This window comes from Ambystoma mexicanum, chromosome 11, assembly GCF_040938575.1.
Source record: "Ambystoma mexicanum isolate Mex_15411 chromosome 11, UKY_AmexF1_1, whole genome shotgun sequence".
Classification (NCBI taxonomy): Eukaryota; Metazoa; Chordata; class Amphibia; order Caudata; family Ambystomatidae; genus Ambystoma; species Ambystoma mexicanum.
The window spans coordinates 164,312,820-164,328,279 of NC_090934.1; the positions used below are offsets into that span (position 1 = coordinate 164,312,820).

General features: G+C 46.1%; 1 protein-coding gene across 4 annotated transcripts in view; it reads left to right on the top strand.

Moving 5' to 3' along the window:
- The window catches only part of NIPAL3 (NIPA like domain containing 3), a 429,324-nt gene that overhangs the window by 117,275 nt on the left and 296,589 nt on the right, over positions 1–15,460 (top strand). For all 4 annotated transcript variants that reach the window (XM_069622701.1, XM_069622704.1, XM_069622703.1 and 1 more), the window contains exon 5: positions 13,154–13,213. In XM_069622701.1, coding sequence (XP_069478802.1) covers positions 13,154–13,213 — 60 coding nt within the window. The remainder of the gene's footprint in view (positions 1–13,153; positions 13,214–15,460) is intronic.

Consider the following 15,460-nt stretch of genomic DNA (forward strand, 5'->3'; position numbering starts at 1 on the left):
ACGAGATGGTTTCCTTGCTATCTTGCAGGATGGCAAGGATGCCATGTGTGAATCCGTTCAGTCGGGTCTGGACATGGTTGATTGCATCAGCCGGTCCATGGGGGCGAGCACCGTAATGCACAGGTTTGCGTGGTTGCGGAAGTTGGGGTTTGCTCCGGTTGTGCAAGCCCGGCTCCTCAACATGCCCTTTGATGGTGACCATCTTTTTGACAGCAAGGCTGACGAGAGTCTTGAGAGGTTGCAGACCTCCAAAGCTGCAGCGAAATCGTTGTCGCTGCAGTTCTCCAACCTCCGCCTTTTCGTCCTAGGGGACAGCAATGGAGGGGAGGTTCCTTTTCGATATTACTCGTCCTTTAGTAAATCGAGAGGAGCTGCAAGTCAAAGGGGCAACCGTAGGAGTGCCAGAGGTGGAAAACAAGGTACTTGAGATGCCAAGGCCACGCGTGCAGTTGCCTCTTTGCCCTCAGGCACTGCCGCAGCCGCTTCAGCTCAGTCATGAGGCCCATGCTTCTCTGGTTGGGGAAGGCTGGCGGAGCATCTCGTAGAATGGCGTGCCATTACTTCAGATGTGTGAGTTCTGGAGATCATAGCCCACAGCTACTGTCTTCCTTTCCGGCAGAGGCCTCACGACAATCCACCAGGGAACCTCTCTTTGAAGAGTCCGGATCCACTCCTTGCGCAGGAAATTCAATCCCTAATGTAGAAAGGCGCCATAGAACTGGTGCCTGTAGCGGAGAGGAACAAGGGATGGTATTCCTCTTATTTTTTGATTTAGAAGAAAGACAGAGGATTGAGACCCATCATGGACTTGCGCGGTTTGAACAAGCTCCTCAGGAAGGCCAAGTTGCAGATGGTTACTCTTTCTCAAGTCCTCCAGGCCCTTCAACTTCAGGACTGGTTGGTGTCTCTCGACCTCAAGGACGCTTATTTTCATGTGCCGATCCATCCAAAGCACAAGAAGTACCTGAGGTTCGCGGTTGGCGACTCACACTTTCAGTTTCGGGTCTTGCCTTTCGGATTGACCTCCGCCCGAGGGTCTTCACCAAGCTCATGGTGGTGGTGACAGCTCATCTCAGGAAAGGGGGGATTCACGTCTACCCCTACCTGGATGATTGGTTGATCAGGGCGCGCTCTCCCGAGCAAGTCCTGGATCATCTGTCTGTCACCTGCCACTCCCTTCACAAGCTGGGTTTCTCCCTCAACTTAAAGAAGTCTCACTTGACGCCAACTGAGCGGCTCCAGTACATCGGAGCAGTGCTCGACACGTCCCTGGGGCAGTGTTTTCCACCCCAGGTGAGGGCTAATCACATTCAGCAGATGGTACACAAGTTTCAACATGCCCAGAGTCTCCTGGCGTTCGAGTTCTTGAGGCTGCTCGGCCTCAAGGCATCCTGCATTCTTCTGGTGCCGGAGGCCTGACTGCAGATGAGATCTTTGCAGTGGGCTCTCAAGATGCAGTGGTCACAGTCCTCCGGCAGGATGTCGGACCCCGTTCAGGTGCCGCCCTCGGTCGCTCAGGACCTTCTGTGGTGGGTCGACAAAGGCAATTTGATGAGGGGTGGGCTCCATTTTGGCTGCCCTGGCCGGAGGTGACAATCGTGACGGACGCATCCCTCACGGGATGGGGAGCCCATGCTAACGAGCTGACAGTCAGCGGTCGTTGGTCTCCGTCGGAGTCCAGACTCCATATCAATCTGTTGGAGCGGAGGGCCGTCAGGCTTGCCCTGAAGGCTTGTCTGCCGACTGTGCGAGGAAAGAATGTCCTGATCCTGACGGACAACAGAGTGGCCATGCACTACCTCAACAAAAAGGGGGGGGGCAGGGTCACTTCCTCTGTGCAGGAAGGCGATGCAGCTCTGGGTCTGGGCCATCCAGCAGGAACTTTCGATCTCGGCAGTTCATCTGGCCGGAAACGAAAACGAGACGGCGGACGCTCTGAGCAGGCAGAGCGCGATCTCTCACGACTGGGAGTTGGCTCAGGAGATTCTCCTTCTCCTGGAGATCTTCGCCCTTTGGGGAACCCCTCAATTAGATCTCTTCGCCTCCAGTGTCAACCGGAAGTGTGAAAGGTTTTGCTCACAGGAATTTCCTCCAAGAAGTGCCTTAGGAGACGTGTTCGTGGTGGGGTGGTCCTTCCCACGCTGTACGCGTTTTCTCCAGTCCCCGTCATACAGCAGATGCTGCGGAGGTTCGGTTCCCGGATGATCCTCGTTGCTCCGATTTGGGCCAGGAGGGTGTGGTACCCGAACCTTCTCGACTTGTCCATCTGCCCTCCACGTCGGCTTCCCTACCGAGACGATCTGCTCTCACGGGAGGGGGGGGGTCAGGTTCTCAATCCAGAGGTCGGATCCCTCAACCTTCACGCTTGGCTTCTGAAAGGTTGAGGTATAAGGATTGGGACCTCCCTGAAGACGTGATGGAGGTGTTGCTTTCGGCCAGACGGCCGGCAACAAAGTCCCTGTACCGTTGCCATTGGAGAAAGTTCTACGACTGGTGCAGGGTTAAGAATGTGGATCCTTTTTCATGTGACAAGTGGGTACCATTAAAGATTACCTGGTGGCGCTGTCCATATTTAAGCGCTCGTCTGAGGAGTGTTCTTATTTCAAATTCCTTTAATTTCTCAGTTTCTGAAAGGGCTTACTAATGTGTTCCCTCCGTCACCTTTCCAGGTGCCCGGTTGGGATTTGAACCTTGTTCTCAGGTTTCTAATGGGTGCTCCGTTTGAGCCTTTGCATTCTTGTCCTTTGAGATTGTTAACCCTTAAAACTGTATTTTTAGTTGCGGTCACTTCCGCTCGCAGAGTGAGTGAGTGAGTTACAGGCACTTTCAGTTAAGCCACCCTTTACTGTGTTCCATAAGGACAGGGTTGTCCTTCGAGTTCGTCCTTCCTTTCTTCCGAAGGTGGTGTCAGAGTTTCATTTGAGCCAGAAGGTTGTTCTTCCGGCATTTTATCCTCCTCTGCAACCTGGTAAGGACGAGGAGAGACTCCATAGGTTAGATCCTAGGAGAGCTTTAAGTTACTACATTTCACGCATGTCCCAGGTCAGAGTGGATGATCAGCTCTTTATTGGTTACGCTGGAAGGCGTTTGGGACAAGCTGTGACTAAGCAGACTTTGTCTAGATGGATAATCTTGGCAATTTCTGAATGTTACTGCCTGGCGGGTAAGGATCCTCCTGTAGGCTTACAGGCCCATTCGACTAGGGGTATGGCTGCCTCTACTGCCGTGCCGAGGGGTGTTCCTATTCGTAACATCTGTGATGCAGCCACTGGGGCTTCGGTCCATACTTTTGTACGTCACTACTCCCTTGATTCTATCCATGGGCAGGATCTCGCCATTGGCAAGGCGGTCCTTTACTCTGCAGTTTGATTGGGCATTCTAAATTTGTATATTCTAAATTTTTTTCCCACCGTCTTACGTTGGTACTGCTTTGGGAGTCTGTCATAGATATGGAATACGTCGGAGGACCAAATCCTCTCGAAGAACAAGTTACTCTTACCTGGCAACGTTCTTTCGATGGGATGGTCCGATGATGTATTCCATATCGCGCCCTCCCTGCCTTCCCCGCTACAGAATTTCTTATGCGATTGCAGCTTACGTTTCCGCAAGGCTTTCTGTGTTCATATTGGCAGTAGATTGGTGCCACACGTTCTGGGAAAAAACTACAACTGGGGCTACGGGCGTCGTGCGTCCTACTTATAACATCCGGTGACGTCGGCTCAACGGAGGCCCTCGAGGACGGCGTATCGACGTCATCGACGCAGGACGCAGACACCGGAAGATTTTCCGAAGCAGCACAGCTGTGGTGATTACTCTCATAGATATGGAATACGTCGTCGGACCATCCCATTGAAAGAACGTTACCAGGTAAGAGAGTAACTTGTTCTTTGTGATAATTCTGTGTCCACCCACGCATGGGGTGACCACCCAGGGATGGTAGTAGTGGTCGCTCTACAGCAGATAGATCCTCCTGAACTTGCTAGTGTTTGTGTTCGATAATGGTGAAAAGGGGTTAATGATGTGTTCTGTGACTTTTATCAACAACTATATAAAGAGGGGACCCTATCACCAAGTACCTCGTTGGCGGAAGTATTGGAGGAGATCGACCTCCCGGAATTGTCTCCGAAGGAAAGTGATAGTCTAGAGACGCCCATTACAGTGGGAGGACAAACATGATATAATCGTGGGCTTGCCGACGGGGAAGACGCTAGGTTCAGGTGGGTTGCCACGTGAATTTTAGAACGAATATGCACAAGCATTGGACCCACTTGCTTAGTACTTTCCACAATTCCTATTCAGCGGGGTTCTCCCTCTTAGTCTGAGTGAGTCCATAATCATACCTCTTCTCAAGCCCCATAAAACGGAATTTAGCTTCTATAGGTCCCTCTCAATCCTGAATCAGGATAATAAAAATCTGACGTCCCTTTTAGCGGCAAGGATGAAAAAAGTGATTTGCAAGTTAGTGCAGCCAGATCAGACAGGGTATATTCCAGGACGCAGCATGTCCTGGAACTTGAGGAGGCTGCATCATGTGATAGATAGGACTGCATCCTGGGACGCGCTGTGTGCCGTAGCTACACTGGATGCAGTGAAAGCATTTGACTCAGTGAAGTGGGACTAGCTGTACCCTACGCTGGACAGTTTTGGCTTCAGGCAGGCATATGTCAAGTGGGTGCAACTGGTGTACCACTAGGCCAATGGCTCAGGTTAAGATGGGCAGATGCATATCGGGAGCATGGGAACTTAAAAAAAGGTACGAGGCAAGGCTGCCCATTGTCACCGTTGCTGTATCTGCTTGCCATTGAGCCAGTTGCCCAATACCTCAGGGCGGAATATAGAGAGGCAGATATTGAAATAGATGGGGACAGACACTTGATGTCTTTATACACTGACAACATACTATTAAACATTCAGAACCCGGAGGACAATCTGCAGCTGCTACTGGAGGCCCTGGTACTTTTTGCTAAGCTGTCGGGGGATCAACATTAGCATAGATAAATCAGCCTTGTTCCCAATAGCAGGTTTACGCAGGGTGGAGCGAGGAATGCTGCCTGTGTTGGCATTTCAGTGGAAGGAGCGTACGTTCAGATATTTGGAAGTCAATGTGTATCATGACCTGGTGGTCGAACACGGACACAACACGCTACTGGCCCTAGAGGGCATTAGGGGCACCATGAGGTTCTGGACTAGATTACACCTCTCTCTAATGTTGAGGGCGGCTTTGTTAAAGACGGTGGTGTTGCCCAGATTATTACACTTCTTTGTGAATGTGGCGTTCTACATCAGTAGGCCCTTTTCTAAGGGTTTAGAAGGCATTTGTAGAAGTTTACTGTGGCAAAATAGGAGGAATAGGATTGCACTATCAACACTGTAGACCGCATGCGGAGGGAGGCATATGGGTCCCAAACTTCAAATTGTACTATATAGTGTGACAGCTGCAATTTGTGGTAGATTGGCTCGCTGAAGACCCTACTCCGGACACACTGATGTTACAGGCCGCTGACAGGTGCTATTATTTAAAGGAGTTCTTGTGGTTCACGAAACCTCTGGTCGGCCGTTGGTCGCAATTGGTGTCCCTAGGACTGAAAGTGTGGGACAGAGCCATGACCGTGTTGGGGTTGACAGATCTGGTGTCAGAACAGATCCCTCTGGTATCGATAGTCACATCCACGCCTGAGGCGAGGATGAACATCTGCAGGTACTGGAAGGCCAACGGGATGGCCACCATAGGGGGTTTGTTGCAAGATACTGTTTTTATACCCTTCACTTAGTTGACACAGCAGACAGGGTACACAGAGAACAATATATGTTAAACAGCACTATTAGGAGGGATATTACTAGTAGGTGGCCTGCATATGGGTAGATGATGGAGAAACATTCAATAGTGGATACCCTATATGATATAGCAGAGGGTTGGGATACCATATCACGAATATATGACCTCTTACTGACCAATGGGTTTACCTCCCCTCTGGAGATAAAAAGGAAATGGGAAGAGGATTTAGAGGCGACTTTTGCAGAGGCGCAATGGGCAAGGATACTGGGATACCACAAGAAGGTGGCATGTAATGCGATACTGCAGATCATACAACTGCTGGTGACGCATAGGGCTTATTTGTCACCTCTGCAGATCTCTACCACTGCAAGGGGTTGCATTGGCAAGGGGTTGCCCTAGGTGTAATGCGATGGATGCGGGAATGCTTCACTTGTTCTGGGCATGCACAGTGATCGGGTTATTCTGGCAGGGGTGGCGAATAGACTACAGAAGGCATGGGTGGAATTGGATGTGCTCTCCCCGGGTGCATGCTTGTTGGGCTGCTTCACGCGCCACAAGCGCAGGACACATGTTAGTAAACTGAAAGATTTGGCATGCATTTTGGCTAAACGCAGGCTCGCCATGACATGGAAATCGTTCAGAGGACCGAGAATAGAGGAATGGTTGAGGGATTTGTGTAGGTGGTGGGTAGCAGAAACTGCATAGTTTTTGTTATAAGTTGATTATTGTTGTTATGGCACTTGTATCGGTGGTGTTTTCAATAAATACATTTTAATAAAAATAACCCCAATATTTGTACATAAAATTCCCTCTCTAGAACAGCCTTTACATAACACATTACACTGAATCGGACTTCTAAAAAATGTATGTATTACGACAATCAATCCCTACATACAATGAATAATTAATATTGCAGTTCACATTTTCAAGACTTTGCCATCAATTTCTCAAATCTATCCTGATCTGTTGTTCTGTTTTCCAGACACATGTAAAAACCTCAGAATTACTTACACGGAATGAAAGTTCTTGGACTCAGGAAGCCAATAATGCACACTTAGACCATCAATTAAAATATAATTGGATCTTTACCGGCCTTTTATTCATACTCCATGAACATACATAAAACGTTAACATAAATGCAACTATTACATCAAGCAAGTATTGGAGGCAGGAAGCGAAAAATCCAGACAGTTGAAAAAACCCAGCTCGTCTCTCATGCTCTCGTTCCCAGCACCCCTTATCATGTCTGACTTCTAACTGAGCTCAAGGTAAATGTAGACTTTCATTGCGGTTTGGAAGTGAATGTCCAAAATGGCCACACACCAGCACAGTTTTTAGCTCATTTTCGCACATCAATCCACCCTTTTGGACATTCAGCTACCATATCCCAATAAAACAAATGCCGATTTCAGAAACCGACGAAACATCCCTAAAAATACATAAAATACAACAACAACCATAAAAATACAGACAAAAACATAACGCAATGCATCAGGAATCCATGAAAACACCAGGATCCCACCAGCTCCCATTCTGAGTAATTTGGGAAATCGGATCATTCAAATTACTAACATGCTTCTCAATAGAAAGGGAATTATCATTCAAATAAAAACAACGCATCCCTTCCACAGCATTGCAAACTAAGTTATGTATCAAAAACAAATTATCTACAGCAGCTCTGTTCTGCAAAATAGCCTTCCTAAAATTTCTGCTATCCAAAAGCAATTCCCTTAAAGATTGAGAGGTCTCATTAAGACCCATAACCACTAAACACACTAGCCTAATTTAAAGCTTTATAACCACCAGCCGCTAAGCCCCATACACCCACCAAAGAAAATGCAAGCGCCAAAACCTCAGGTTCAGAGAACAAATGCAAATTAGAATCACATTCCGGTGAAAGTTTAACATGAGCCGTAGAGTAACGTTTAGCTCGATGAATTGCAGGCTGCAAAGGAAACATCATTATACCGAGCTGAGTTAAAGCACAAGGACCACCAGAAATGTTAGCAGGAATGTAGGTGTAAGAAATATTACCACAGGAAAATAGCCAACCTGTCGGAAGTTTCACATGTCGAAGATGACTGGCAGAAAACACAGTAAAATGACACATCTTATTAGAAACATCAGCACATGCGCTATCAGATAGTGCACACAAGTGCCTCTCTAAGTCAGTTCTACTCTTCCCATTAGTCAAGTCCAATAGCTGGCATTTGCCAATGCGCTGAGGATCACAAGTCATCACATAGCAGACATCAGCCAGAGCAACACCGTAGGTGACAACACGCGTCCTATTTCTCCATTTTCGATCCGTATCGTAACAAAACTTACAGTACTCATACACAGGGAAAATAATTCCTCACATCTGAGTCCTCAACTAAGGATTCATTATGCAGTACTCCAAAAATGTGCCGCAGCACAGGTGCCGGTGTTGGCACCGCCATAAGACACGTTGAAATCCAATTTGAAGCATCATGAACGTCAGTCAAACAAAAGTGTGAGATGTTCAGAACTCGACGGGCAAGAAAAGCCCACACGTTCTCAAATTTTGAGACAAGAAAAGAACCTCGTCGCAGAAAAGAAACAGCCGTCGTAGTTGAAGGCAAAGCATCACACCCATGTCCACAATGTCTCCTCGAAAGTACGGTATTCGCTGCTGCAGTGGTCTCTGGCAACGTTGCAACATCAAAGCCGTTAGTCGTCATTCAGTTCACGGAGTTGGGTGCATAATGGAGACACTTGCTACTCTTCTTTGCATGTCCCCGAACCCTCACAAACCCACAATCGCGCTAACCGCATACAGGGTCTGTAAAAAAAAAAAAAAGAAAGAAAAAACTGGATATCGGCGTTGTACATCATAGACGTAGATAACATTTGTCAGCAGGAATATGGATCCCTTTCCTCTTCCCTGGTATCACCATAACAACCTGATCCTCCCCTGCTGCAATCACATCTGCCAGAGCCGGCGGGCCACTAGGTTTCTCGACCCAAACTTTCGTTCCTGGAACCATTTTGTCTGATGAGCCAAAACCTCTGTCCCCACGTGTAGTTAACACAGTGGGTGGCTCTCTTTTTCTTTTCACCATTTACTTCTTCACAGCAAAAATGATAAGCTGAGCCTTTGTGAATCATCAACTTTTTGTCTCCACTATTGATCAGGATTCCTTGGCTCTCACCTTGGTAATCTGCATCAACAATACCTCCCAATACCTGAATCCCTTTCAATGATAACCCAGAGCTAGGGACAATTATTCCCATATGCTCTGATGGAATTTGTACTCCAATTCCAGTATCAATAACATTAATACCTCTACGTTCCAGTCTAATCCCTAAAATTAGCATGCAAATCGACCCATGCTGATTCTGGTATTGCTCGATAAGGCGCTAATGCCCCAGGCAATATCTCCCAATACAGCAAAGTTTCAATTACAATGTTTGGTTTAATTTGCAAAGTTGGCGTCAACATGCGCATCAATGGCATCTCATGATTAGCAATTGGTCTGTTATAAAATTGTGTACCGCATAAAAAATGCGTTCACGCCACACTTTCAAATTGGCATCTCCAGTTTTTCGCAATTGTTCTTTCAACAGTCCATTCGTTCTCTCAATGAATCCCGAAGCCTCGGGATGATAAGGGATGGGAAATATCCACTCAACACCCTTCTCGTCACAATACTCAATCAATTTACCTGTAAAATGTGATCCATTGTCGCTCTGAATCTGTAAAGGTACGCCATAGTACATTGCCACTTGATCTAACAATTTAATGGTGTTCAATTGCGTAACTCTTTTGCATGGTAAAACCATCAAGTATGCTAATTGGCATAGCACCAATGTAATCGATCTGCCATATTTGCCCTGGTTATTTACCTCGTTTCAATGTGCCCTGAATTACCTGTGGAATAGATCTATGTTTCTGATGCTGACACATTGGACACTACAAAATCAGTTTTCACTATCTCCAAAGGAACACTAATTCCTTGAGCTTGTGCCCACCTGATAGTAGCTTTCCCTCTGATATGACCACTCTTTTGAAGCGCCCAATTTGCAAGCCCTTGCAGATCATCTTCTTCATCCCTTGTGTCCACAGATGAAATGTTGGCATGTTCATCTGCAACAGAACTGAACCAACATTCCAATGAATCTGTCGCACATGATACATGGTCACTTCACTGTGCACCAACATTTCTGCAATATCTTGCTGCAGTTCTTTTCCCCATACTTCTTTTGTATGAATCTTCCAGCCATGCTGGTGCCATTTTGGCAGCCAAACAGATAGTCCATTAGTCACGGCCTATGTGTCTGTGTCCACATGACATTGACCAGGCGCTTCTTGCTTTAATGCCTGACAAACCGCTTACAGTTCTGCAAACTGACTTCTCTTTCCCAATGTTGTTCGTATTCTCTTTGTTTTAGGGTTATAAGACACTGCTTTCCAGTATCACTCAGTCCCTACATATCTAGCAGAACCATTGGTGAACCAAGCGTGTTCAGTTTGTTCACTCGTCAGTTCAATTAAACACATTCAAAATGTCATCACTGAGACTGTCTCCGTCTTCTAAATATCTGGATTCACTTTTTGAACTGTATTTATATTTTTGTTTTGCATTTACTGAAAATGAAAGAGTTTCACCAAGAATAACTGTACACTGGGCATATTGATGCCTTTGTGCAGACATGAAAAATAGTAATACATTAAACTGGATGGTGACAGGGAAGGAGTTAGAAACCGTAATTTGGTGACTGCACAAGAGACCCATTTAACACATCTTCAGTAATTACAATATTTCAATATGTTCATAGGCATATATGCAGTCTGTGAGAAACCTGGAGGTGTCTCCCTGTCTAAACCTTGAGGATCTGTCATCCAGGACATGGCCATCGCTATTGGATCCAGTTCCTGGGGGTGGAACAGTGAGGGGACATCACCTGGATTGGGGGGAGTGGGAGTGGACCCTGACGGGTGAGACGCAATATTCCCCTTCCTTTAACAACGTTTCCCCATCCTCTCATGTAGGACATTCCAAACCACTGCCCCACCTTTTCTAACTCTTAACCCTTTCGCACAACACGAAGGACAACAGACTAACACCAAAGCCGTTTACCTGACATGTCCCAATACAAGTGTAGGACAATATATCAGAATCACACACACCTGACAGCCCTTTCCATTACCCACTGCGATAAAAGGTGGAGCCAGAGAGCACAGTACAAGCAAGGTGAGCACAGCAAACAGCATGACGAGACTGCTACCACGCAGCAATTCAAGAGGAGCAAGACGTCTGCAATCGAGAGGATGTCGAGGAGAGAAGTGACCTTGCCCTTTTCGTACCAGACCCGCGGGTCCTTTGTGGAAGTGAGCTCAACACTGCAAACAATAGCACAAGTGTCCTGCAGCAGATGTCAATGGTACATGGGTCAAGCCTTTGCCGATAAGCAGGACAAAGGGAAGCTCCTGTGCCCATGGCTTCGGACTTGACTCCAGAGAAGCCAAAAGCCAAGCGGTTCATCACAGCTGGTGAGGCGAGGGGAGAACCGATAAGAACCGGGCTGTGTTGAGTGAGAATCGCAAGAGTGGCAAGTTGAACCAAGATTAATGAACTGACATATAAGAACTATGAAGGAACTGTAAAGTGTTAAGGGGAGACCAGCGAGAGAGGAAATCTGGCACCACGAGTCTGGTCAATCCCCATCTGAAGGAAACTAAGAGTACCAGAAGGCTGTAGGAGACCCAGCGAAATTGTCAAAGTGGCCATACAGAGGGTCAACCAAAATCCCTGTACAAGTATAACACTTTGATCTACAAACACTGTGAAAGAAAGGGAAGTGAATCCCAAAAACATTGCATGGTGTAAAAAGAGAACATTGAAAGAAGAGGGGAGAGCCCAGAAGAGGGGGGCCCATGGGTGAGCCACTATCACCCTGATAGAGAGCCACATTAAACCTGGTGATGGAAGGCTAAGAATCGAGCGGGGTCAGGGCCCGGCAGAGGGGGATCTTAGGGTGAAAGGTTGTCACCCCAAGATTGAGAAAAGAGAAAGGAACAGTTAAGAAACGGCAAGAGTGAACCTGAAGGAGGGATGCAAATAGTAGCAGTCATGAGGTCCGAGCCTGGCTGAGGGAGATCCGGGGTCTAAGCATCACCCGAGTATTGACAGTCAAGAGGGGTCCGAGCCCGACCGAGGAAGATCCAGGGGGAAGCTATCATCCCAACATCAAGTAAGAAAATAACTGACACATAAATGAAGGAATGCGATACGTGAAGGGTCAGCATCCAGAGGAGGGGGACCCAGGGGTGAAACCATCACCCTATCTTAACTGTGGATTACAATTGAGAATGGTCAGCACGCAGGAGAGAGGGGATCCAAGGGGTAAATCATTACCACCCTAACAAACTTTCATTTGGTTAAAGGAACTTTTGTTTTTGTTATTTGAACACATCAGGCCCCGAAGGCAAGAGACTTGATAACGAAACGAGACTTGGCCATCACCGGTCCTTAGAACTGCCATTGGAACTGTCGTCTTGTGCTGGAAAAGCCTGAGACTGTAGTGTGCTCAAAGCCACACTAGAACATTCCATAGGTTCTGATCCCGAGAAAGGGCTGGCTATCAAAATGTAGTTTAGTTTGTGATCAGTTGTACACCTTCAAGGTTTCTCTCTAAGCAACCTCTTTCAAGGGTCATATACAAAATAAATACAGCAAGCCTACTATCAACTGAATCTCTTCCAGAGGATCACACCATTATGCCCACCGAGCACCGCTCTACAGTGCACGCCCTTGTTAGCTCCCACACAGAGGAGAGCTGTAGGTTGTAATCTGCAGCACCCTCAAGAGAAGCATATCCAACCTCCCAAATGTCTAAAACATCCAAAAGCTATTGCTTGGGGGCATTTTAGGATCTAAAATGCCACAAAGAAAAAGTTTAGATGCTAGGGTTTCACTTTATGACTCTACACCGCCTCACTTTGGAACTCACTGCCCTCCCACTTACACACTTTCAGGGTAGAACTACTCCCCTCTTTATCCAACACTTCCAACTTCATCTAAACGCTCTTTTACTTCACCCTTTAACCAGCAACATTCCTATTGTAAATCTTTATTTGTGTTGGATAAATGCCACAGCAGGCATCTGCAACTCTGTAAGGTTTTCGACCCAAGGGTTCCTTGTTCCTTTGTACAGCTTTCATTCAAGCGCCGCCCCCACCCCTTCTGTGCCAGATGCATAATATATGCCTACTCAATACATAATTTAAAATGCCTTTGTGGCATTTAATGCTGCTACTGTAAATCGTGGTGTTTTTCGTTGAGATTGGGTATGTGAAATTGTTCATTCTGGAATATCGAGAAATATTAATTGTACATTTTCTTTTCTTTTCAGCTAGTTCAATCATAGGAATTATATTTATTAAGGAAAAATGGAAACCAAAGGAATTTTTTAGTAAGTATGTGATCTATAAATGGTTATGGTAATGTGTGTGGTACTAATCTTGAAGCAAGCTTTTTTTCACTCCTATATTATAACTGATTACCTGGGGTGAAGCTTCCTTGCAAACCTGGACTTCCATGGACATGCATTGAATGTGGGTGTAATCTCCATGTTTTTTGTATGTTTGGGATCATTCAAATGACATGCGAGTATGCTCACATGCCATTATCAGTAATGGTTCAGTGCAAGTAAAATGTAAAGAAATAGTTCCCTGTTTTTGTGATAAACCTGAATATGAGAAAAAGCAGTTGGCACGAGTAGATTCAGCATTATTGAAATTACAGGACTAGGAGGAAACCAGCATCAAATGCGTTTCTAATATATTACTGCATGTTTACATGTGTGTGCTATTTTCTTCCATTTATGTATTCATCTTATTGCATTGTGCGGTAAACTCTTCTTTTGTATTTTCTAATTTCATTTTGTTTCGTTTCTTTCTTCCATCTTTGGACTTCCGTGTATTTTAGCACTAAAGGGAGCTTACGTACGTAGTTGCAGGCTTGGGTCCAGTACCTGCTGCTAAAAAGCAGAAAATGCGTGCATGCATAGAAGCTGGTTGCCTCAATACAGAACGTCAATTTCTTCCTTTGTGGAGATTTGATTGCGGACAAAGCAGCTTTTGGTTTATTATTTTATTGCGATGATTTGAAAATGTTACCAGTAGCTGAAAGAATAGTTTGCAAACTTTCTTTTTCACATATTTGGAGATTCAGGTAAGATCACGTGCACCAAGGCATGAATGGCGGGTAACCACGTGCACGCTGCAGGCCATTTCTTAATAGCCAAAAGGGAATTCTCACTCTCAAGTGGTAAGTGAATATTTTGTGGCATGGTGGAAGAGTAGATGTAGCTAAAATGCTCGCCTACTTAGTTATTTTGATAATAAAAGTTCTTTGCTCCTTTTACTTTACTTTTTTACTTTACGTCATTTATACCGTGCATTCTTGGACCCTTGGGTGTTAGGGCGCAAACATAACAAAGACAGCAACATAAGACACAGAGAGAGGAATCATAATATAGAGAGAGCCAAAGGATAGGAATCAGAGTGGGATCTATGAAAGAAGCCTGGTCTTCAATTTTTTTCTTGAAGCTAGTAAGCAATGCATGATCCTGCAGATCTGGAGGAAGAGCATTCCAGGCTGCTGTAGAAAAGGCTCCCTTTTCCATCTTTTTTTATTTGCTTCTGGGAATGGTCATTAGGTTCTGAAAGCTGGATCTAAGGGGACGGCTATTTGATTTATTCGAAATCGGGTCTTGAAGGTAATTCGGCATTAAGCGAAGCCTACATTTCATGGTTATTGTTAATAACCGAAAGTGGATTTGGGATGCAACGGGGAGCCAATGCAAGGACCTTCTTGCTTGAGAAAAATGATTGCGGCAGGTCAATCCGACTATTATTCTAACTGCCCCGTTTTGCACCACTCGAATTCTGTTGATGGCATTTTTGCTAGATCCAATGAGAAGGCTACCACAATAGTTCAGCTTTGATCCCATAATGGCTCTACCTAGGGTCTCGGCATTTGCTTGAGTAATAAAAGGGCGCAAGTGAGGGAGCAATTTAATGAAATAGATTGCCGAGGAAACCATACTTCTCACGTGAGCTTGCATATCTAGATGTTGATCAAACACTACACCTAGGGCCTCATCACGAGTTTGGCGGCAACCCTTAAATGCGGCGGTAACGCTATTACTGACGCATTTAAGGGTCCGCCAAATCACAGGCTTGGCAGATTTTCCCCCAGCTCTGAGCTGGGGGCAAATCCTCTGTGATTTTGCCGATTTTCTGCGCTATTACTGCCCAATGGGGAATGGGGACTTACCGTTCCGCCAACCCCCGTGATCCGGCGCTAATCTGTGATCCGATCCCTGTTGAGGGCTAGGTTGTTTCTATCATCCACTCTTCAACTAGGGAATAAACTCTGTTGAGTTCCTCCTCCTCACAAGAGTGGGAGCCTGCCAAAGGGTCGACACAATGGGTGTCATCAGCATAATTGGTGAACAACACTCCCTCTTGTTCTAAGGTGTTGAAGAATGGGGCAGTAAAGATGTTATAGATCCAAGGGGACAGGCAGGCCCCGTGGGGAACTCCAAACGATACAGTCACAGGGTCTGCTGTTGCCTCATCTATGAAGACACGGCTGATTCGATTGCAAGAAATGAAATGGTCCATTGAATTGCTTCAGGCGAAAAGTTAGCTAC